Below are 22133 nucleotides of genomic sequence, written 5' to 3' on the forward strand. Positions count from 1 at the left end.
CTGCCCGGCCGGCCTTCCTCAGGCAGTTCTGAGTGGCTCATGTGGCCAAGCTGGCCTTGCTCACTCTTTAGCTGTAGAAGACGAGGTACCGTGGAAGCCACAGCCTCTGAGGCTCCTGCTTTGCCTTAGGCAGAGGCTAATGGCCTAAGACATTTGAGAAAGGACGGTCTAGCCAGTTCCACTGGCTCTGGGTCTCCTGGTGCTGGCATCTCTTCCTAGCCTGTGCTGGTGGCACCTACGCCATAGGCATGTCCAGCTGCACATATGGTTCTGTGTCCCACTGAGTGTCATGCATCAGTGTGAGCCTCAAAAATGCTCCTGATGCATCCCCTGCAATCCCAAAGCTTTCTAAGGTCATGGGTAAGGAGGGAGCCCCTAAAAACAGCTCCTCGGGGACCTCACCTCTCCTCTCTGTCTCCCTCTCCAGGCTTCCTCCTGACCTTGGCACTGACCGAAGCACTGGTACTTGCTGTCCAGGAACCATCTCCCAGGGAATCTCTCCAGGTCCTCCCCTCAGGCAGTCCCCCAGGCACCATGGTGACAGCATCCCACAGCCCTACAAGACCCTCCTCCACGGCGACGAACCCCCATGCCGATGAACCCTCCTCACAGGCCGCAGCTACCACGGCAACGACAGCCCATCCAGATGGGCACCCTCCTACAAACACTGTTCCCACCGTCGTGGTGACAGCAACCACCCCCCCTCCCGAAAGGCCCCTGCTCACAGGTTCCCCTCCAGTTCCTATGGCAACCACACCCTCGCATTCAGAGGGCCGCCCCCCGGGGGAGGCCGCCCCCACCATCCTGCTGACAAAGCCAACAGGAGTCACCAGCCGGCCCACCGCCGCAGTCCCCCGGGCTACCACCCGCAGGCCCCCCAGGCCCCCCGGCTCTTCCCGAAAGGGGGCTGGGGGTTCATTGCGCCCTGTCCCACCTGCCCCCGGTGGCGGCTACTCTGGGAGGAAAGAAGGCCAGCGAGGACGCAATCAGAGCTCCACGCACCTGGGGCCGAAGCGACCCCTGGGGAAGATATTCCAGATCTACAAGGGCAACTTCACAGGGTCTGTGGACCCCGAACCCTTGGTCCTTTCCCCCAGGACACCACCCTGGGGGAACGCCTCTTCGCCACAGCCCCAGACAGTGGCTGTGACCACAGCATCCGGAAGTACCTCGTGGGCACCCCCCACTACCCCTGCGGTGCCTGCAGAGGACAAGCCAAGCCTTAGCAGAGCAGACCAGGGGGGTGTCCCCACCTTCACCAGCCCAGGAGGGGAGCCGGTCGCCACCGCTGCCTCAGGTGCCCCTGCCCGTCCACAACCTGCCCCAGTGCCTTCTCAACGCCCCCGTGGTGACGTGCAGGACAGCCCCAGCCACAGTGACTCTTGGCTTACTGTCACCCCTGGCACCAACAGACCTCCGTCTGGCAGCTCTGGGGTCTTCCCAGCTGCCCCGGGGTCCACACAGGCTGCCTTTGATGCCAGTGGCTCAGCCCCTTCCCAGGGGATTCCTCAGGGAGCATCCACAACCCCACAGGCCCCAGCCCGTCCCCCCGGGGCCTCAGAAAACACTGTTTCTCCAGCCGAGGAGGAGGCAGCGGCCTCCCCCACCGTGACCGACAGGGTGCCCAGTCCTCTCTCCACCGTGGTGTCCACAGCCACAGGAAACTTCCTCAACCGCCTGGTCCCCGCCGGGACCTGGAAGCCCGGAACAGCAGGGAACATCTCCCACGTGGCTGAAGGAGACAAGCCCCAGCACAGAACCACCATCTGCCTGAGCAAGATGGACATCGTCTGGGTGATCCTGGCCATCAGCGTACCCATCTCCTCCTGCTGTAAGTGCCTGGCTTCTCCCCACTCCCCTCCCTCCTCCCTCTCCACCCACCATGCCAACAGTACTCATCCTTCGCCCTAGAGTTCTCCCACCCCCACCCAGTGGGCTGCAAGGTTCCCTGAGTCCCAGGAAACCAGGGAGCAGGAGACAAGAATCACAGCTTCACCCTGTCCCTGGTTCTGGGACCCACCAGGCCATGGCTCAAATGTCCTCAGGTCATAAAGCCACAGTTCCCAAGAGCTGGGGAGGACCTTACAGACAATCTAATCCAACCATGTATTTTTCAGGAAAAAAAAAAAGAAGAAGAAAAAAAAAAGTAAAAAGCTTACTCAGGTTCCAAGAGTCACAGGCAGGGCTGGGACTGGACCTTAGAGCACCTTCCAGCCAGTGCTCCTGCCATGACACTGCCCTGCCTCCTGGGCAGCCTGCCAGACCCTACAGTAACATGGCATGAAGTCAGAGGGTGAAAGCTGAGCCTTCCAAAGAAACAGCCTCCCAACCAGCCAAGTCCTCACTGACCTCTCCTCCTCTGCGTTCCTTCTTGTCTTTTCATTCCTTTCCTCCTCACTCCCTTCTCCTGAGAAAGAAGAGGAGGTAATGCTTCCATGCAGTGGGGAGTTCCATGGGCCTTAGGGGGAAAAACAACAACAACATGGCTCTTGCAGCTAAAGGAAGGCTTGAGAGTTATGTGGTTATGTGCATTTTAGCTCCTCTCCACCTGCACGCCACCCCCAGCCCGCTTTATTTGTTCTTGGGTGGTATGAGCTGGGTGCAGGGTGGACCTCATCCTTCCATTTTGCTCTCGTGAGGTCCACCAGCATCTCCTTACTGCTGCCTGTCCCTGTGTGAGTGAGGAGTCGGGGGACATTTTCCCCGATGTCTCCATAAAGAGTGTGCTGTGGTCTCTCAGAACCTTAGGGCTTCCTTCGTCTTCTCCAGGTGGTTGATCTTCTCAGTTTCTCTGGTAACCTTGCAAGGATCTTCACTGGCCTCAGCCCCATCCCACCCCACCTGGTTGCCATTCCCTGGACCCTTCTAGTGATGAGAGCTCCCACCATACTCCTCACTCCCTGGACAGCCTCTTCTTCTTGGACCCTTCAGGATTTCTCCTGCTCTCCTGGGGGCCTGAAGTTGGCCCCCTTATAATTTTTACCCCATGACCCCAAGCTATGCCTTCTGAAACCACACAAATCAGTCCATCTAACAATCTGGGAGCAATGGAATGGCTCTGAAGAGCAGCGTTCTTTGTCCAATCTGCTCATCCTTGACCTTCAAGTCTCTTTCATAGGGCTGCCTTGGCCCTGGTCCTATCCCCCATCTGTCCCCTCTGTATGGCCACCACTTTATTCCTGTTTATCTAGAAAGGAACACAGTTTTTCACACGTGCCCAGCCATGTCGGAGGAAGCTAATGGTGGACGCTTTGGCCACAGTCGACCTGCACTGGCATCAGCCCTGTTGGTTGTACTGACTTGAGGTCATGCCACGGGCGCTCCTTGACCTCAACAGGCTTCCCACAGGGCAGAGGCCTCCTCCAGCGCAGGCAGTGAACCCAGGATGAGTGTGAGTGGTCCGTGCCTTTAACATGAGCTGGGATTTCCGCTTGGCATTAGACTCCCCCCAGATATTTTCTAATCTGGAATCTAGATTCTTCCCAGGCGCCACTTCCGCCTGCTCATTAAGCCACACAAACTTTCCGTGTTTGCAGGCAGCCTGCTGCTGCTCTAGGACCCTAATCAGGAAAAGTGAAAATATTTGCAAGTTGCATATTTCATTCTTAATAAAAGCAGCTGTATCATCTCTCGTGGAAACACATAATTTATAAACTGTGATTGCCTACTTCTAAAATGGAAGAATGATAATGAGACAATGTAGCACTCTTGGCCAATTTTATTTTATTTTATTTTATTTTTGTACTACGGATTGAACCTAGTGGCACTTTAGCACTGAGCCACATCCCCAGCCCTTTTCTATATAGATACATTTAAAAAAAAAAAAAAAACAGGATCTCACTGAGTTGCTTAGGGTATTGCTAAGTTGCTGAGGCTGGCTTTGAATTTATGAACCTCCTGCCCCAATAAAATGATTAATGGTCGTGTTTGAGAAGGAACCACACAAGAGACAGCTTTTTACTTTTCCACCCTTTACATGTGTCTTGGACACTCTAGTTTACAAAGTGAGTTCTTAATCATTCCTTAATCATTCCTTCTTTAAAACAAACTAGTCAGAGAAAATAAAACAAAAAACGAAAACGAGGTACCAGGGTGGACTGTGGTCATCATCCACCCTTTACAGATGGGAATTAAGTTGCTAGGTAAAGTAATTTGCCCAGAGTCCCCATCTTGCAGTCAGTCAGCCCTGAGGTGGTGTGTAAAATCCATTTGTCTGATTCAGTGCAGTGTTTTGCAAGTGCCCACTGTATGCCAGGCACTGTGCCAAGCACTCGAGAACCACAGATGTGCAACTCTCCCCAACTCTCAGCACCCAGTAACCCCCTGGCTGTCCTTTGCCTGAGCTAGAGAGGGCAGGGTAGACCCAAAGACCCTGCAGACCACACCCACCTGTTTTTGCTGTTCTAAAATGACTCCTACTTCTCCCCCTGTGCTTCTGGGAAGTGTGAGTTCGAAATTAGATCCTGCTGCAAAGCTGAAAATCCCAGAGGCTGCCTACACCATGGATCCAAATGTCAGCAGAGACAGGAGCAAGGACACAGCCCAGGACTGTACCAGGAGGACACTCCTGATGTTCTGAAAGGAGCCTTCAGGTGCTGGGGGTAGAACATCTTATTTTCTAAAGTGAATTATGAATGCTGTTCAAAGTAGACTCTGGTAGCCCCTTGGGAATGACAGAGCCCATCTCCATACTGAAGGCCCCTCACTTCTGCCTGACCCTGGCTGCCTTCATATCAGCTCTGTGTCCTTGTTCATGGTCCCGACTCCTATGGGACCATTGTTAACTCTGTGAAGGCCCCTGTGAGAGGGAAACTAAGATAAAAAAAAAAAATTTATGATCCTCTAAACCCCAGGCTGTCTCTGGAAATGTCCTCATCTGTCTGGACGATGTTCCCACCAGGTATTATAGGCCATGTGGGCTAGGTTCAAGTACAGACTTCCTCCCTCTGGCCATTCAGACCAGCATCAGCTCTGGCCCTGGTCAGGGGGTGCATGATTTCTCTGCTTCTGGTAGAAGCAGCAGGGAGGGTTAGCAAAACCTCCCCTGCTTGTCCCAAGAAGGGCACCCACAGTTCACCTGCCCTTCCAGATCACTTGCCCCACCCAGTGACTGGAAGAGTATATTTGTGCCAGGGCTGAAAAAAAAAAAAAAAAAAAAAAGCTTTTTTTTTTCTGAGTCCTGCCAGACACTCGCAGCCAACAGGGTTTCAGAAGTGCTAAGAACTGAAATTGATTGGATCCAAGCCACAGCCAGCCACAGCAGGGGAGCCATGTGGCTCCTGAGCTGGTCTCTGCTGCCACCATCAGGATGCATGGTACCTACAGCCTCCTACTAGAAGCCTCTGGCCTGGCATGAATTGTGGTCCTCACCCACAAGTCAGTGGTCTGGGTTTTCACAGGAACATCAGTCCAGAGGCCCTACCAGGCTCTCTTGCCTGTGTACATGTGTCACATCCATCCTCCAGAATATTTTCTCCCTGCCCCGCCATTAGCAATGGGGGATGAGATCAGACAGCAAGGCCCCTGGCAGGTGCTGCTCATCTGCCAAGCTGAGCCTGGCAGACAGAGTTGAGCCTCCCAGCAACCCTGGACACCTGAGAGTTCATGTGCACCTTGCTCCAGGACAGTCTGATTCCCTCCAGACTCTGGAGCATTAGGCAGCATTCCTGAGATAACCTATCGTTGCATCCAGTGATGGGTAGCCATGTTGATTGTTCATGCAGCCTGCTCTGAGAATATAGGTTCCTGTGTCACTCATAGGCCTTCAGTCATTTTGTAATTCTATAAGACATCCTGGGTCAGAATGACTCCTAGCAATGAAAAGAATAGAAGATGTTGGGATTAGAAGGAAGGGTGAATGGGAGGCTTTTCTCCTTAGAGTTTATGGACCAATGGAAGAAGAGGGAAGGGGGGAAGCCTAGGGCAAGGTACGGTTGTCCAGGGAATGTCACCCTGCCACAGCAGTGTCATGCACTCCTTCTGACAGCTCTTATCAGTGCTTCCCAGCTAGCGCCCCCTGCTGGGCTTCTCTAGGCATATTCCCACCTGCCAGGCTGGGGAGCCAGACACTAAGCCCCACAACCTGGCTTCCCCAGGCCTCTGGCCTCATCCCACACCCTAAGGTCTCCCTGCAGGCTCCTCACTCAATCTCCAAAGGAGGGAAATGACCGTCCACAGTCCTGCTTGGTCTTCATAGTGACACTACTGGATTATTCCTTCTACTCGCTGGTCTGTTTTCTCATCTATAAATTGAGGGGCCCAGTATGAAATATATCACCACTTGCTGTTCTCTTCAACTTCCCTAATTTGAACCCTGCATGGCTAACCCTGCTGCGCTAGAAAGATCTGGCTCATGGAATCAAACACGCTTGCATGTCAGCCCAGCTCTTGCCACTCACTGGTTGTGGGACGCAGACATTTCCATGTCTGCAACACCCACCTTGAAGACTTGTAAAACAGCAGAGGTGATACGTGCAAGGACTTAGGTGAGGGTCCGCCACGGAGAGGGTGCTCACAAATGGCAGCGATTGAGTCACATTCATTATCCATCTCGTTGCTATTAGGATTTACAGTGTGTGCCCAACAGGCCAAGCAGAGAGCCATTCAGCCAGTGTTTAGAAAGGTCGGCTCCCTGGGGACCTATGGGGCTTCATTTCCATGTCTTAGCCCATGGCAGATCCCTTCATCTGAAAGCATTTCCCCTCCCAGAAATTTGAACATAATATCTAGGGCTATGCCTTAAAATCCATGACCTCCTCTTCTCCTGTCACATCTGACAAGCCGTGAATGGTTCCCTGTTGACATTCATGGGAAGCCAAGAGAGTCTGCTTAAATGTCACCCCTGTTTGAAAACTCGAGGAATCAGGGGCCTCATTCATGTCTGCTGGCCTTGATGGCCATTGCCTCTGGTGACACAGACAATTGAAGATGTTCAACTAAATGGGGGAGGGGTAGCTGGCAACCTGAGTTTGGATGCACCTGTGAAGTTGGCACAGCACTCTCCATACCCAATGCAGGTGTCCCCCAGTGTTCAGGATGACATAGGACAGCAGGCATCAACTTGAAGGTCACCGAGACCTGTGTTCAAATTGCTTTAATTAACTGGGTGATCATGATCCATCTCGTTAACTCCCATGACCTTTAATTACCTCTTCCATAAATAGGATGAGCACCAGTACCTTTCCCAGGTGGTTTGTGTTGAGGGCTTAAATTGGCGTGTAAAGTGCTCAGGTGCTGGGAAAACATTACACACTCCACAATCTGAGTTGTATTTATCTCTTAGGTGAAATTTCAGACCACTGAAATAATGAAAATTCTAAGTCCCAGGTGGAGCTTGGGCCTCAAGCATCCCAATAGGCTTGCAGCCCAGCTTTTCTTTCTAGATCTTTCTTGTGCAGGCTGCTGGGAGAAAAGAAAAGAGCATGTGTTAATGAAGCAGCCATAGTGGGTCAGGCATTGTGCTTACAACCCCATGAAGTCCATATTGGTCAGAGAGATGCAGTGGCCTACCAGGTGTAATATGTGGCCGAGCTGGGACTTGAACCCAGGCCTCTCTGTCGCCAAGCCTGCTCTCTCTGTAGTAAGTCTGGCTTCCGTTAAAAATATGAAATGGAGAGAAGCCCTGAAACTCCCTGAGAGAAACATAACCAGCCAGGCACCCTAACACCATGTGACTGGGAGAAGCCTGGAAGAGAGCACCCTGTTCCAGTCCTAGGTTATCCCGCAATGGCATCAGCCCTCCCTGTAGGGTAGGATCCCTGCACCTGGCTTTCTTCAGATCCAGGGGCAACGTGGGTTGTTAGACACAGCACTGGACGAGGGGCCAGCAGACCAGGATTCTGCCCACTTCCAGCCCAGGTTGGCAGCACAGCCGTGGGCAAGCTCACCTCTCCGGGTTACCATTCCCCACTTTGTAGAGTAAGAATGTAGGAAGAATGGAAGAAGGGACAGGTTGGGTTACCCACCTACTGTGCCCAGGAACAATTTCAAGTGCCTGGTTGCATCTCATCATCCCGGAGGAGGCTGAGGCTGAGAAGGACTAAGTAATTTACTCAGGTCATGCGAGTGATCAACTATCATCTAGATTCTAAATTCTACATCCCTCCTGCCATGTTGACTAGGGGACAGCTAAGACCACATGGGAGGCGCAGATACCCTTCTCCGTTAAGGGGCTGCACAGACTACACAAATCTAGCTCATGGGCACCTTTCCTCCCCTGCCAGCCTGTGTTTGGGGTCTGTGTGACATGATGGGAGGTGGCTCTGAAGAGCTGAAGAGTGGCTCTGTTTGTCCCAACAGAGGAGACCTTCCTGACAACCCTCCACCAGGACGGAGCAGGAGCTGAGGGAGTGTCACTTTGCCCACATCCCTCTCTTCATGGCTTCTGTTTCACCAGTCTGAATTCCCCCACTATTTCACCATCCCAGGTCCAGGAGCCGGCTGACGGGTAGTGGCCATGAAGAAGAATCGCATCAGAAAATAAGAGAGGGGACTTGAAGTGCTGTCCCAACCCAGCCACGGCCGGTGGCAAGTCAGCTGAGCTTCGGGCTGTGGTGTTTCACCTGCAGAATGAGAAGGTGGCCTGAAGGAGCAGGTGTCCAGGCGGATCCTTTCTGCACCCTGTTTTCTCCTTTAACTATTTAAAAGAAAGGACTTTTGAGACAAAGGAGGGCAAGAAGGAGACCCACAAAATTCTGAACAATTAGATGCCAGCTAATCTCTAGAATCCCTTTAGCCCATTCAGAAATCTCCCTTATGTTTTAGAGCCTTTTTAAAAGGAACCTGGAGGGATGAGAAGCAGTTTTTAAAAGACAGTTCCTAGCAGATTCAAGGAAAGGGAAACTCACCCTATCTCTTGACCTTGTTCAGAGGCCTTTCAGGTTGAGATGCCACCAAGGCTGGCAGCTGGAAAGAAAACTACAGAATACCCAGTCACCCCCCTGGGGCTCTGGGTCTGGTTCTGAGGTCTCAGTCTGCATGGATGCCAGCTTTTGCAGCTGCCTGGTGCACTGATGCGACCCACAGAATGCTGGCCAGACTCTCCGGCTGCTGTGGATGGAACCGGTGCTCTGCTGCCCCCTGGTGCTGGCCTCTGGCAGCGCAACCTGCCCCCGTTAAAGGGTTATTCAATTGATTGCTTATTGCAATTTATTGCCCGTTGTCTCACACAGAAGTGATTGGCACCACCAGGGGTTGGGTGCATGCAGCCCTGGCCATCCCCTGCGCCACACCCAGAGATTCTACTGGTAGAGAACCTAGAGTAGGATGCACTCAGTCCTCACTTACTGGCTTCTCCCCATGAGGACTTTTATCACCCTGTTGCATTGCCATCCCACTGTGTGAATCAGGATAGGCCACTCTACTCAATGACCTCAGAAGCCTTCCCTGCCAGCATGCCCAAGCCACTCTGTCCATACCTAGTTCATCCACAAAATCCAGACATGTGCCTTCCTCCTGGGGGCTGGGAGTCCTAGCAATTAAGCGGAGAGAGCCACACGTCACAGTGGGTGCATGCAGTCAGGCCACTGAGTCCTGATCAGGCCACCTGCACAAGTTGAGCCTCTGTACCTGCCCAGAGCAGAACCATGGATGTTTAAGGGCATGGGCTTTGGAGTCCAGGTATCTAGGTTTGCTCTTGGGCATATCACTTTTCCTCCCCAAGCCTGTTTTCCTATCTATAAAATCAGTAAGCCTGGTAATACTGACCTCAAGCGTTAAATGGAGAATTAAATGGAAAAAAATGGGGGGGTACAGAGAATGGAACCCAGCACTTTATTACTGTGGCACATCCCTAGCTCTTTTCATATTTTATTTTCAGACAGGGTCTCAGATTGGTTAGGCTAGGCTCGAACTTGCAACCTCCTGTCTCAGCCTCCCAAGTCTCTGAGATTACAGGTGTGTGCCACCACACCCAGCAATGAAGTCATATTTCTAATGTGCCTGGAACATAATTCTTGCATAGATTTTAGCAGCTTTTTTTTGGGGGGGGATGATTTTTCTCATGATAGTGCCAGAAAAGCTGTTCTATCAGGGATTTCACTGTGAGCCTCTGCCCTCCAGTTCCTCTATAGAAGTCAAGGGCTTATTTTATAAAATTCACTGAGCCCTGCTTCCCTTTCTGCTATACTTCCGCTCCAGCTGAGAATGCTCCTCTCAGTCCACAGGTGCAGCTCAGGGTGCATCCACTCTTATTTGCAGCCAAGCTCTGGGGAGCCTTCCCACCAGATGAGCAAGAGAAAGACCTTTCTTGGCCAACTAAAACTATAGACCTGCGGTAACCATAGATATCATCAAGCTCCATGCAAGTCCCGGGACCCTCAGCCCCTTGGGGCAGCCTCTAAACACTGCTCTGACCTCACCTCCTGCTCCACACACACATTCCACTCCACTGCTGCTCTTCCTGTTCTCCTGCACAATTAGCTTGTCCCCACCTCAGCCCCTTTGCACATGCTGTTCACCCTGCTAGAACATACTGTCCCATCCCACAATAGAACTGGCTCTCTGCTCTAAGGTTACCTCCTCAGGGCAGCCCATCATGGTGATTCTAAATCAGCCTCTCCCCCAGCTCCCCTCATCATCTCTCTCACTTTGCCCTATTATCTTCATTGAATGGTTATGACTCCCTGAATTTGCCTTATTTATTCATTTTGTCTGTGATTATGGTCTAACCGCTCTGCATCCCTCCATACTTGTGTTGCAATAGATGCTCAGGAAAGTTAGGGGTCCTTTTCTTCTTCCCCTACCTGCTGAGAGCCACAGCCAAGTTGGAATGGCCCCTGGCATTTTGCCAGAAGTAATAGTTGAGAGGCGAGCCATTAAGATGATGCTGGATTGATTCAATTGTATATCAGACCCCTGCTGTCCGCCTCAGCCTGCTACTTTGGAGTTCCTGGAGATTCCTGGAGAGTTCGAATTGGTTGGGGAAGTGCGGGAGAGGGAGTTCCGGTGTGGTATGTTCCTGGAGGAGCCGCATGGGTGGAGAGTTCCCGGGGAGTGTTCCCGGGGAGTGTGCTGGTGGAGTTTGGAAATAAAGTTTGTTCCTGTTTGAGTGGCTCTGGCTCGTGATTTGTGCCCAGTCAGACTGCGGCACCTACCTCCCCAATAATTTTAACAGTTTCTGGCACAAGATAGGCACTCAATATACATAGATACTGGTTGGAAGGACAAAGGAAGAGAAGAAGGAAGGATGTCTGGCCTTCGCAAGCCCTGCCTGGAGACGGGCATTCATCACCAGGACCATTGCCTCCGTCCTTGTCCTTGTCACCTCCCTCTCTGACTTGTACTCTCTCCACAGCCGTCTTGCTGACTGTGTGCTGCATGAGGAGGAAGAAGAAGACAGCCAACCCCGAGAACAACCTGAGCTACTGGAACAACGCCATCACCATGGACTACTTTAACAGGCACGCCGTGGAGCTGCCCAGGGAGATTCAGTCCCTGGAGACCTCCGAGGTAAGGAGCCCCACACCTCGAGGTCCCCCAGGAGTGCAGGGAACAGCACGGCCCCTCAGAGAGAGCCACTCCCATCCCAGTGCTCTATGCTCGGGCAGCAGCCGCCATGCCCACCCCTACCCTGCTGAACCAGGATCTGCATTTTAACAAGAATTCCCAGGTGCCTTCTGCACGTTGGAGGAGCAGTGTTCTTAGCACTCCTGGTTTCCAGGAATAATAACAAATACTGATTGAGAACCTGTTTGGTGGCAGGCACTTTGGGGGCACCATGGAGATGACAGCTACTTCTCAGGGACTCAAAGTCTGAGATGTGGCTGGGAGATGAACCCCAGCATCTCTCAGAAACAGACTAGGGGACACAAGGACCGGTTACAGACAAAGAGCTACAGGGAAGAGAAGCCTGCCCAGGGGAGGTGCTGGGAAGGACATCTGGATTTCAAGCAGGTTTTCGTGAAAAAGAAGAAGCCTAAGTCCAGGAAGGGATCTAGTGAAGGTGTAGTACATCAGACCAAGGAGAAGGCACTGGAGAGGGAGAAGTCACTGGGAGAGCTGGCCTGCAGCTACTGGCTGGCCAGTGAGAAAGCCTGGCCTTGACTCTGTGATCGGAGTCCACACTCTTTTTATTCCCCATGGAGCAGGGGGAACAGCAGCGGGGAGCAAGAAAGAGGGATGAAGAGGCCAGATGAGGCATGATCCTGGATGGGGTATCACGGATTGTGGACATTACTTTGGGGCAGCAAAGGGTCATTGGAGGTCTCCAGGGCTGGGTGAGCCAGGGTTAGGAGAATTATGCTGTTACCTGGTGAAGGCTCTTCATGTGTGGTCAGAGAATGAATTAGGAAGGAAAAGAAGGGTGGTTTGGTAGATGGATGAATGGATGGGAAAATAGACAGAAAAACCAAGCAGAAATAATAGGTCAACTAGAGCGCGGTGGAGACAGGCCAAGAGAAAGATGGCGGACTTCTGAACAGGCAGGCGGGTGAGAAGAGCTCTTTGGGAGGCACACCCCCCACTTCCCCGGCAGACCATTACAAATGTCAGTGTGGCCACAGAGCTCCATGCCCAAGACCCTTCTGCCACTTCCCATTGCCCTTTAGCTAAAGTTCAAAGTGTTTTACAAAGTAGACCTGCCTCCTGCCAACGTTCTGGAGCTGCTCTCCCCTCACCTGCTGTGCTCCAGCCACACAGGATCCCTCATGGTACCAAGTGACATGGCACGCTCTCTAGACCTGTGCATGGGCCATTCCCTCTCCTTTAGTGTCTCCTGTATCTCCCCTTGTTCACCTCAGTGACCTCTGCCATCATTCAGGGCCCCGTCTGCATGTGACCTTCCCTGACCTGCCAGGCTGACCTTGGCCTTCTACCCTAGGGCCTCAGCCCACTGTGCTTGTCCATTTTAGCATTTTAGCATTCACTGGAGTTGTGGTCACGTGGCTCCTGGTCTGATTCTGCTCACATGGAATAGCCAGTTGATTCCACACTGCTAACCCCAGTGGTCAGTTCTAAGTACCCTTCTTACCAGATCTACCAGCCATCCCCTCCTTATTTATTTATTTATTTATTTGGTACCAGGGATTGGACCCAGTTGCACTTAACCACTGAGCCACATCCCCAACCCTATTTTGTATGTTATTTAGAGACAGGGTCTCATTGAGTTGCTTAGGACCTTGCTAAGTTGCTGAGGCTGGCTTTGAACTCACGATCCTCCTGCCTCAGCCTCCTGAACTACTGGGATTACAGGCGTGCACCACCACTGCATGTCCCTCTCCAGCTCTCCCCTACTCCTGGCAGCTCCTTCCCAGTTTGTCACTGAGTCCCTGTCTTTCCCTGGCCTTTTGTCACTGGAGCCCAGGCTCAGTCCTGCCTTGGCTCCTCTTTTTCTACTTAAGTTCCACAATTGAAAAGCCATTGCTATTGCCACACCATTGACTCCAGATTTCTCTCTTGCCTTGACATCTCTCCTGAACGCCAGACCCAATTGCCCGGCCACCTACCACACACACATGTCTAATAATTGTCTCAAACTCCACCTGCCCAGGTCTGAATTCTTCATTCCTCTCTCCCACCCCCAAACTCAAAACTCTCATGGTTTCTTTGTTACATAGACGTCACAGCAGAGGGTTTTGCCTCTGGCGCCCCAGTCTGAGAAGCCCTGCAGATCCTTCCTTCAGCAGGGCCCAGCCCATCCTCACCCCACCTCATAATGGCTGTAGCCAGCTCTGAAATCGGGGCTCCCCATTACCATCTGGCCACCTGAAATCTATGAAGACAGACAGCCACCACCAGCCAGACCCCGTGACAGCCAAGGCTCCCGCATCTCAGTGGCTCCTCTTCACACATTAGATAAAATTCGGGCTCCTCCTTCCATACAGACTCTTCAGAAGCTGGCCCTGCCCACTGCCATATCACCCCACACACCCCCAAGCCACTTAGTGGTACTGGGATTGGACCCACAGGTGCTCTACCACTGAGCTACCTCCCCAGCACCACCATCTCTTTTTTTTTAAATTTTCCTGATTAAGTCACCCAGGCTGGCCTTGAACTTGCCATCCTCCTGCCTCAGCCTCCCAAGCAGCTGGGTTTGCACTGGTCTTTTTGCTCTTCCCCCTACACAGGAAGCCCGCTGCCCTGGCACCTGTCTGGAATGCTTTTCTCCTGCATGTCTCCATCTCTCACTCCCTTCTGGTCTCTGTTCAAAGGTCATCTCCTGGGAGAGTCTTGCCCTCACTGTTCTGAACTGATAAGAACCCTCTAATGTCACATCCTTATCCCTCTTTTGCCCTGGTTTTGGTCCATTCCCTGCTGTAATATAAACTGCCTGAGGGCAGGGGCCTTGTTCCTTGGGTTCACTGCTCCATTCCCAGCACCTAGGACAGTGCCTGACCCAAGGCAGCCCTCTGGTAAATCACATGAAATGAAGGAACCATGAATTCCGTTCACTGCCGTTTACCCTCACACATAGTAGTCACTTAATAAAAATTAATAATGAATTAAACAAAGGACAAACAGAAGGCCCATGGAGGAATAAACTTGGAGTGGAGACAGAGCACATTTTGTATTAGAGTAAGTGAAAACAATTCTAACTTGGCAAAGAAACTCCCTAACTGGCCCCATTTTGAGTGTGGGCTATGAGCCCCTGAACTCCCAATTTCACATATGCTTTTTGCATATCTGTAAATGAAAACCAAAGCCAAAGGACAGTGCTCCAGAGCTCACCGCAGTAAAGTCCCCGTTTGCAGAGCTCCACTGTCAGGCATTATTCCAGCCTGGAGCACCAGGGCCACCGTCCAACACAAGCCAAAGCCTCTGGTGGAAAGGGCCGTCCCAGCTGCTTGTGGTCTCCAGAACAGGAGGGTGCCACCCAAGCCCCAGCTAAAAGCTCAGCTTGGGTTCAGAGCAGATTTTAGTGCTGTTCGCCTCCCGGCACTCTACTCACCTACTTCTGCTTTATTTAGAGAAATATGGCCATTTGTTCCAATTATCTGAGCTCATGCTGTCTGAGGGCAGAGGAGGGCAGCCCGGAGCCTGGACAGAGACAGCTGGGGACATGTGTGGGCTGCAGACCATGCCAGATGTCCTGGAGCAAATTCCACCGTGCTGCACACTCTCAGATCACCCACCCCCTGCCTTTTAGCCATCAGCTTTAGAAGCACCAAATGCTTTGCCTAAGCAAGTTTCTCTGCTCCCTGCTCCTCATCCATGTCCATGGAAGCAGCCAAGCAAATCCAGAATTAGACAGGCAAGATGGTGACAGCCAAGGGTTCCCTGGTAACTTTCCTATTCTCTCTTCTTTTTCCTCCTCCTCCTCCTCTTCCTCCTCCTCCTCCTGCTTCTCCTCCTCCTCCTCCTCCTCCTCCTCCTCCTCCTCCTCCTCCTCCTCCTCCTCCTCCTCCTCCTCCTTTCTTTCTTTCTCTCCTTTCCTGCCTTGGTTGTTTTCTAAATAACCTTCTTTCTATGCAGTGACACGTATGATGTGGTTCACCCAGGGCACATTCTTACTTTGGAAGAACTGTAAACCAGTGGACCACATTTCAACCTCCAAACCCCCTCAGCCCAACAGCAAGGTGGACAAAAGGGATTTCTGTCCCCTCTGAGTGCCGCCCTATTGTCCTTTACTGCAAGGTGGCCCAGGGCCACCCTCCTCAGCAAAGTCCCACCTGGGAAGGATCTTCTTGTCTCCTGAAAAGATATTTTATCAACAGTGGAGTTTCTTCTCTCCTTGTGATCCATGAAGCAATCAGCCCTCCTCAAAAAGCATCGATGTTTTGTTTAAAAATAAACTACAGAGAATTAATTGTGGCTTCTTAAAAAAAAAAAGATATTTGTGGGCAGATCTGGCATGAGCCATTATACCTTAAGTCTGCTCTTGAGTTCATTTGCCCTGAAATGGCTCAGAGGGTCTTAGATTTCACTTGTTTAGTGTTGGAATAAGCTGTGGCTTTTCTTTCTTCCTTTTTTCTAAATGAAACCATTGAGTCCCAAGCTGTCAATTCTGTGAACATAATAATTATCTCAAAGTTACCGTAAGTGGTATATTCATTGCCTCAATTTTAGGGTTTATAGGTGTCCCAAATCTGGGACAATGGGACAAAATGGGTTAATACCTGCACCTGAATCTGAGGACAGCCCTTTAGCAACCCACAGGTGTGGCAATCCTTCCTGATCCTTCCTGATCCTTCCCTGCCAATGCAATCAGATTGCCTTCTGAGCATGGATTGCCTATTGCTAGGCTTTCCTGCTCCTGGGGTTGAGCAGACAGGGCTTGAGCATTTTCCCTGACCATCTATTATACAATCGCACAAAGATTCAGGTTCCCTGAGCTCAGCTTCTAGCTATAAGCTCAGCTTCTAGTGCTACAAAAAACTGGGCAATAATCCTGAACAGGCTCTGAGAGGGTCAGGTGGAGGAGGAGAAATTGGACATCAAAGACTCTGATGGGTGACAGGAGAGGAAAGAAGTGAGTGGACGTAGGTGCGTTCAGGAAGGAAGAGCAGAGACGTCTCCTAGAGATCTATGAGAAAGACACAAGTAGAGTCTGAGGTCCAAGTGAACCAATGTTTGCCCTTGAAGGAAGCAAGCCACACACACGATGTCTGTCCTGCACGGTGAGCCCCTCTCAGACTTAGTCAAGGAAAGCAGTACCATCTCTGGCAACCTTAGGGTAGAGGTAACTCAGAAAGCAGGAAGCCTTTTTTGGAAGTTGTTAGAAAAAAAATCTGAAAGAACAGCAGAGAGCACTGTGCGCCCCCGCCTTGGCAGTAGAGGTGACAAACGCATACCAAGCGATCCTGAAATAAATGTTCCTCTGTATGCATTTGTTTGAGAACACCTTCCCCAGCTCACAGCATCTCCTCCCTCTCTCTCCCCAGGACCAGCTCTCAGAGCCCCGGTCCCCAGCCAACGGCGACTATCGAGACACGGGGATGGTCCTCGTGAACCCCTTCTGTCAAGAGACACTGTTCGTGGGAAACGATCAAGTGTCCGAGATCTAGCTGCAGCAGCCTTCACTCTGCCGTTCCCTATTTTTCATCTCTAAATGATAAATATACAAATATATATATTATAAATATAACCTTTGTGTAACCCTGACTTAATGAGAAACATTTTCAGCTTTTTTTCCTAAGAATTGTCAACATCTTTTTTATAAGTGTGGTTTAAAATCAGAAAAAAAAAAAACAAACTTTACAGAATGACCCGTGGCTTTATAAAATAAAGGTATTTCTAAGCAAAGCAGTGGCATCAGTTGCTTCTCTTGATAACTGTCTCTGAGCCCTCGGGGAGTCGCAGGAGCCCGGGCAGGTGAGGGAAGAGACCGACCTCCTGGACAAGCAGAATGCTAAAGTGGTCAAGGGCATGGTCTGTTGCCTGATTCCTAAAGCTCCGGTTCCTTAGATTCGAGACCCGTCTCCTTCCTCCTCATGTGCACATGCATGAAGGGGACTGGGCCACCCAGGAGGAGCACGAGGTACAGCATACTCAAACCAAAGCAGGAAAAGCAAAAATGTCTTCACCCTGGAGGACAGGAACCCTGGGGACTCGCGGTGACACCATTGGATGTCAAGTTCAATGCCAATGTCGTAGGCGGAGGCAGGAGCCGACCACCCTCAGGAGATCCAAGGAGGACGTGGAAGCATCCTAAGGCGCCTGCCCTGTGATCACCCCATGGGTGCTCCCGCCAGGCCAACCACAGGACCTCCCGTCCCTGGAAGCCCCACATCTGCATCCCACAATGGCACCTCTTCTCTCGGGGAGGGTGTAGGCACAGGTCCCAACCCTGGAGCTTTAGAACACTCGCCCTTCCTTAAGGATCAGATGTTCATTTGGGGTTTTCTCCAAAAGTGATGATGGTATTGTGTCCCAAGGAGCAGGTCTAAGGGCTTGCCACTTTTGAAACCTTCCTCCTGCACTCCTAAAGCAAACCAGATTGCCAAAGCCAGCCACTTGGGAGAAGCCAGAAGCTGGTTCCGTCCACCTGCAGAGGTACTGCAGACCCTCCTGCCCCTTGGGCCCAAGGATCTGCTATGGGCTCTTCCTTTGCCCTCCTTTCTCTCTCCTGCTCCCCGCATCCTGCCAGGCTGCCTCCGGACTCCCACGGTGCCCAGCGACCAGCACCAGTGAGGCTCAGACTCTCAGCCACACAAGAGGGGGCTTCAAGAGGTGGCTGCTCCTCTGATATTTTCCTAAGAGTGGCTAGAAGAGAAGATAACTGCTTTGACGCTTCCTTTCTCTAAAAAAAGAAAAATAGTTTGATAGTCTATTTTGAATATAGATGTTCTTATAGGCAGATTGGGAATTGAAATTGAATGTCGGTTCATCCGTTTGTGTTGTTACTTACTGTGGTCTTCTTACCATGACTTTCTCCTTCCCACCCACGTTGCCCTTTTTCAAAAAAGCAAGATGGCCTTCGAAAATGTGTGTTCTCGATGTCTGTATGAACCTCCTCGACCCGAGTTCTGTGGTCTCTCAGACCCCAAAGGAGCAGGTTAAATGTTGCCCTGAGATTTGTTTTCTCTGTTACTGTCTATGTTGTTCTCTGACCTTAACCTTCTCATGTTTCTTTAGCTATTGCATTGACTATATCAACGTGTGTGAGTACATAGAGTGAGAAATCTGTTTGTAAAGTAAAATTTATATATAATATATGTAATCAAGGATACATATGTTATATATACATTTGTGGATGTATGACTTATTTTTCCGTACCCACAGAATTCCGCTACCATGGATATATAAATAAACTTATTTTATTACCCAAAGGATTCAGTCGCTAATATATTTTGCCTTCTTTTTCATCGGAAAATAACTTTCAAGTCTCGCTTGTACGTGTCCATCTGTGTTTTTTAATCTGCTTGCACGTGAAGTTGGGTTTTGTGAGTATGATGAGATAATAGGATGAGCAGTGTGTCATTGGGTAAAGTGGGTCCTTTAGAACATGCTTGTGACTTTTCCAGAGGAGAATCCTCTCTCTTAGGGTCTCTGGGGTGGGTGGTTGGTGTCCATCAGGGTACCTTCCTTCCCCATTCTCCACTCTGTGGATTTATGGTAAATATCCTTGAGTCAGAAAGACCTGTAAATTAACCTGGCAACTGAGTGTTACCATTTGGTGCAATAACAGTGCATGAACATGACACCTTTGCCAACATTTTAATGGGTAGCTTGATCCCTTCAGTTAGCCTGGTAGGTACATCCTGGAATTGATAGAGTACAGATCTTCAGGACCCAGCCAACATCACCTGTAGCAGGAGGATGTCATTGTGATACAGTCTCCAGTGCACTATGGGCCCTTCTTGTGCGCTGCAGGGATGCCACACCCAAATAAACCAGGGTCCTACTGGCCTTGACTTATCCAGAGGTCTCCTCCATCTGTTAATCAAATAGCAAACATTTGCATTTATAAAGTACCTTCCATGTCATCTCAAATAGACAATGTGGAAGGGGGAAATGAAAGAAAGACAGAAGGAAGGGTTATGGTATCCTAATCACACAGGAACATTCTGGTAGGCAACCAGATTTTTTTTTTTTAAGAGAGAGAGAAAAAACTTTTAATATTTATTTTTTAGTTTTCGGTGAACACAACATCTTTATTTTTTTTTTTTTATGTGGTGCTGAGGATCGAACCCAGCGCCCCGCACATGCCAGGCAAGCATGTTACTGCTTGAGCCACATCCCCAGCCCGCAACCAGATTTTTTTAACTTTGCCTGTGTGACCTCAGATAGGTGCTCTGCTTTCTGGGTGGTGGGCACCAGAGAGGGTCCTAAATAAGTTCCTGGACTAGGAGTCAGAAGAAGCCTTCTCAGCTTAGCTCTGCTACTTTCTGAACAAAGGACCTTAGGCGAGTCACTTCAGTTCTTATCACATAGGGGGACAATAGCCAACTGTAGACAGGTGATCATGAGTTGTGCAGGACACAGCCCGAACAGCCATACATGTCAACTCATCTTCTAAGGTAGAATTAAGATTTCAGTGAAACAAAGATGGAATCAGGTATGGCACTGGAATGGAATTTGTCTTCCTTCCTCTTGTCTCACCTGAGGCACATTTCCACATTTCATAAATATCCAGCTCTACGTTTGGGCCATCTGGTTTTTCCAGGGCAAAACTTCAGTGCAGTGATTTGTAAGTCCATTTTATCATCCCTGGGGCTGGAGGCATCTTTCTGATCCTCTGGAAGGGACTGGGGTGTCAACCTTGACAGCATGACTTAGTGACCACTCAGGGTAGGAACTAGAACCCAGAGGATCCCACCAAATCCTAACCTGGAGCTCCCTCGGAGACCTTACCAGAAATCACTCTCTTGGTTGTTTTTGTTTGTGAGTTTTCTGATAAATGGGGAAATGGCAGCGTGGGGGACAGAGGGAGCAAGCAGGTGTCCAATACATGGGATCTAAACTTGCTCAAGAGCCCATCAGAGGGGCTGGGATTGTGGCTCAGTGGTAGAGCGCTTGCCTAGCATGTGTGAGGCACTGGGTTGGATTCTCAGCACCAGATAAAGATAAATAAAGATCCATTGACAACTAAAAAAATATTAAAAAATAAAAAAGATCATCGAGTCTGAGGAAGTGAAGTCCAGAAGGTCAAGCAGAAGGTCAAGTGCAGACTCTTGGAGGGCAGAGATGAGAATGAGGAGAGGGACCTGAATTAGGGAGGGACCTGAAACTGCTACTCTGGAGCTGAGAAGCAGGGAAGAAGCAGCAGACTGCCTCCTGTGGGGCTGGTTCCGGTCCATTCTCCACTTCAATCACCTGTCAGGTATTTGTGCATCTTCCCCCACACCAGCACATGTAGGAAGGTGGAAAGCATCAGAATTGGCTCTGAAACACCTATGTAGAGTCCTGGCTTGCAGCTGAAATCTGGGGAAAGTGATCTTTACACTTGTGATCAGAGGTCCCCCTGGGGCATCAGTTTGTAACCTGTGAAATGGGGCGGCGGGGGGGGGGGGGGGCCTACTTTGCCCTCTCTCCGGTTGTGAGATCAACAAGCCCCGACGAGCCGCCCCCACAGCCTGCACTGACCCAGCCTCCCCCACCACCAGTAGAAAACTCTGGGAGGTTGGGCACCTGACCCCGCATCAGAGAACGCATGAGCGCCTTTCTGCACGCAGCCCTGGGCAGGGCCCATTGCTCTTTCAGCTCAGTGAATGGTGGAAGCTCATGGAAGGCAGCAGACAAAGAGCCCCCGGGGTAGGGGAGCTTCCAGAGAGGCCCATGACCAGGCCACAGGGCTGCTGGGGCTGGAACCCAAAAGCCACTGGACTCTAACCTAACCCTGCTGGGCGCCGCAGAGGCAGAGGAGTGATGAGTGAGAGGAGGGTGGTGGTGGACTCGCCCGCCGGCACCAGCTCCAGCATGCCCCTCCAGAGGCGCAGGACATCTTTCAGGGGGACACGATCATCGTCCTCCCTGGACAGCCCCCCAGCCTCCAGGACCAATGTCATGGGCAGCCTCATCCGCACCCCTGGGGTCTATGTAGGGACCACGCCCAGCGGGGGCATAGGTGGCCTGGGTGCCCGGGTGACCCGCCGGGCCCTGGGCATCAGCAGTGTGTTCCTGCAGGGCCTGCGGAGCTCAGGCCTGGCGGCGGTGCCTGCTCCGGGCCTGGAGAGGGACCATGCTTCTGTGGAGGACCTAGGGGGCTGCCTGGTGGAGTACATGGCCAAGGTGCATGCCCTCGAGCAAGTCAGCCAGGAGATGGAGACGCAGCTGCGGATGCACCTGGAGAGCAAGGCCAAGCGTTCTGGGGGTTGGGGCGCCCTCCGGGCCTCCTGGGCCAGCAGCTGCCAGCAGGTGAGTACCAGGCCATGCCCAAGGGCTCGGCAGACAGCTCTCAGAAGGGGATGCTGAGGGCAAGGGGAAGGGTCGTGGGTGCTCTGAGGCCAGAAAAACTGGCCACACCACCCACACTTTCATATTAAAAACGCTAATGGTCACACGATGAGGACATTGGGCCCCCATTTACTGAGTCTTAAAAGGGCAGGACCTGCTAGTTCCAGCTCATGCACTTCTTTCTGGAACATTCAAAGCCATGCTGTGTGTCGAATCACCATTGATTGCATTTTTCAGATGGAAAAACTAAGGCATGTAATTTGGTCATAAGCTAATAGGGAGATGGAGCTGAGATTTGAAGCTGAAGATCCCCAGCTCCAAAGTTGCCTTTGTCCCATTACCCTGAGCTGCCGCTATTGAGA

General features: G+C 51.2%; 2 protein-coding genes across 2 annotated transcripts in view; both read left to right on the forward strand.

The window, feature by feature from the left end:
• Positions 1 to 356: 356 nt before the first annotated feature.
• Tmem108 (transmembrane protein 108) lies at positions 357 to 16940 on the forward strand. Its single transcript, XM_077795492.1, has 4 exons — positions 357 to 360; positions 428 to 1831; positions 11294 to 11448; positions 16818 to 16940. The coding sequence occupies exons 1-4, from the start codon at positions 357 to 359 to the stop codon at positions 16938 to 16940; spliced, it is 1686 nt and encodes a 561-aa protein (XP_077651618.1).
• Positions 16941 to 21243: 4303 nt separating this feature from the next.
• Bfsp2 (beaded filament structural protein 2) overlaps positions 21244 to 22133 on the forward strand; it is a 72141-nt gene continuing 71251 nt past the window's right edge. Inside the window, exon 1 of the mRNA XM_026383928.2 lies at positions 21244 to 21732. Coding sequence (XP_026239713.1) covers positions 21244 to 21732 — 489 coding nt within the window. The remainder of the gene's footprint in view (positions 21733 to 22133) is intronic.

Source organism: Urocitellus parryii, chromosome 2, assembly GCF_045843805.1.
Source record: "Urocitellus parryii isolate mUroPar1 chromosome 2, mUroPar1.hap1, whole genome shotgun sequence".
In the NCBI taxonomy this organism is placed as follows: domain Eukaryota; kingdom Metazoa; phylum Chordata; class Mammalia; order Rodentia; family Sciuridae; genus Urocitellus; species Urocitellus parryii.

Bases quoted from the DNA above. Each gene is read 5' to 3' on its own strand.
- Tmem108 (XM_077795492.1), top strand. The intron at 1,832-11,293 runs GTAAGTGCCTGG...CTCTCTCCACAG, and splicing joins CGTACCCATCTCCTCCTGCT to CCGTCTTGCTGACTGTGTGC. The intron at 11,449-16,817 runs GTAAGGAGCCCC...CTCTCTCCCCAG, and splicing joins AGTCCCTGGAGACCTCCGAG to GACCAGCTCTCAGAGCCCCG.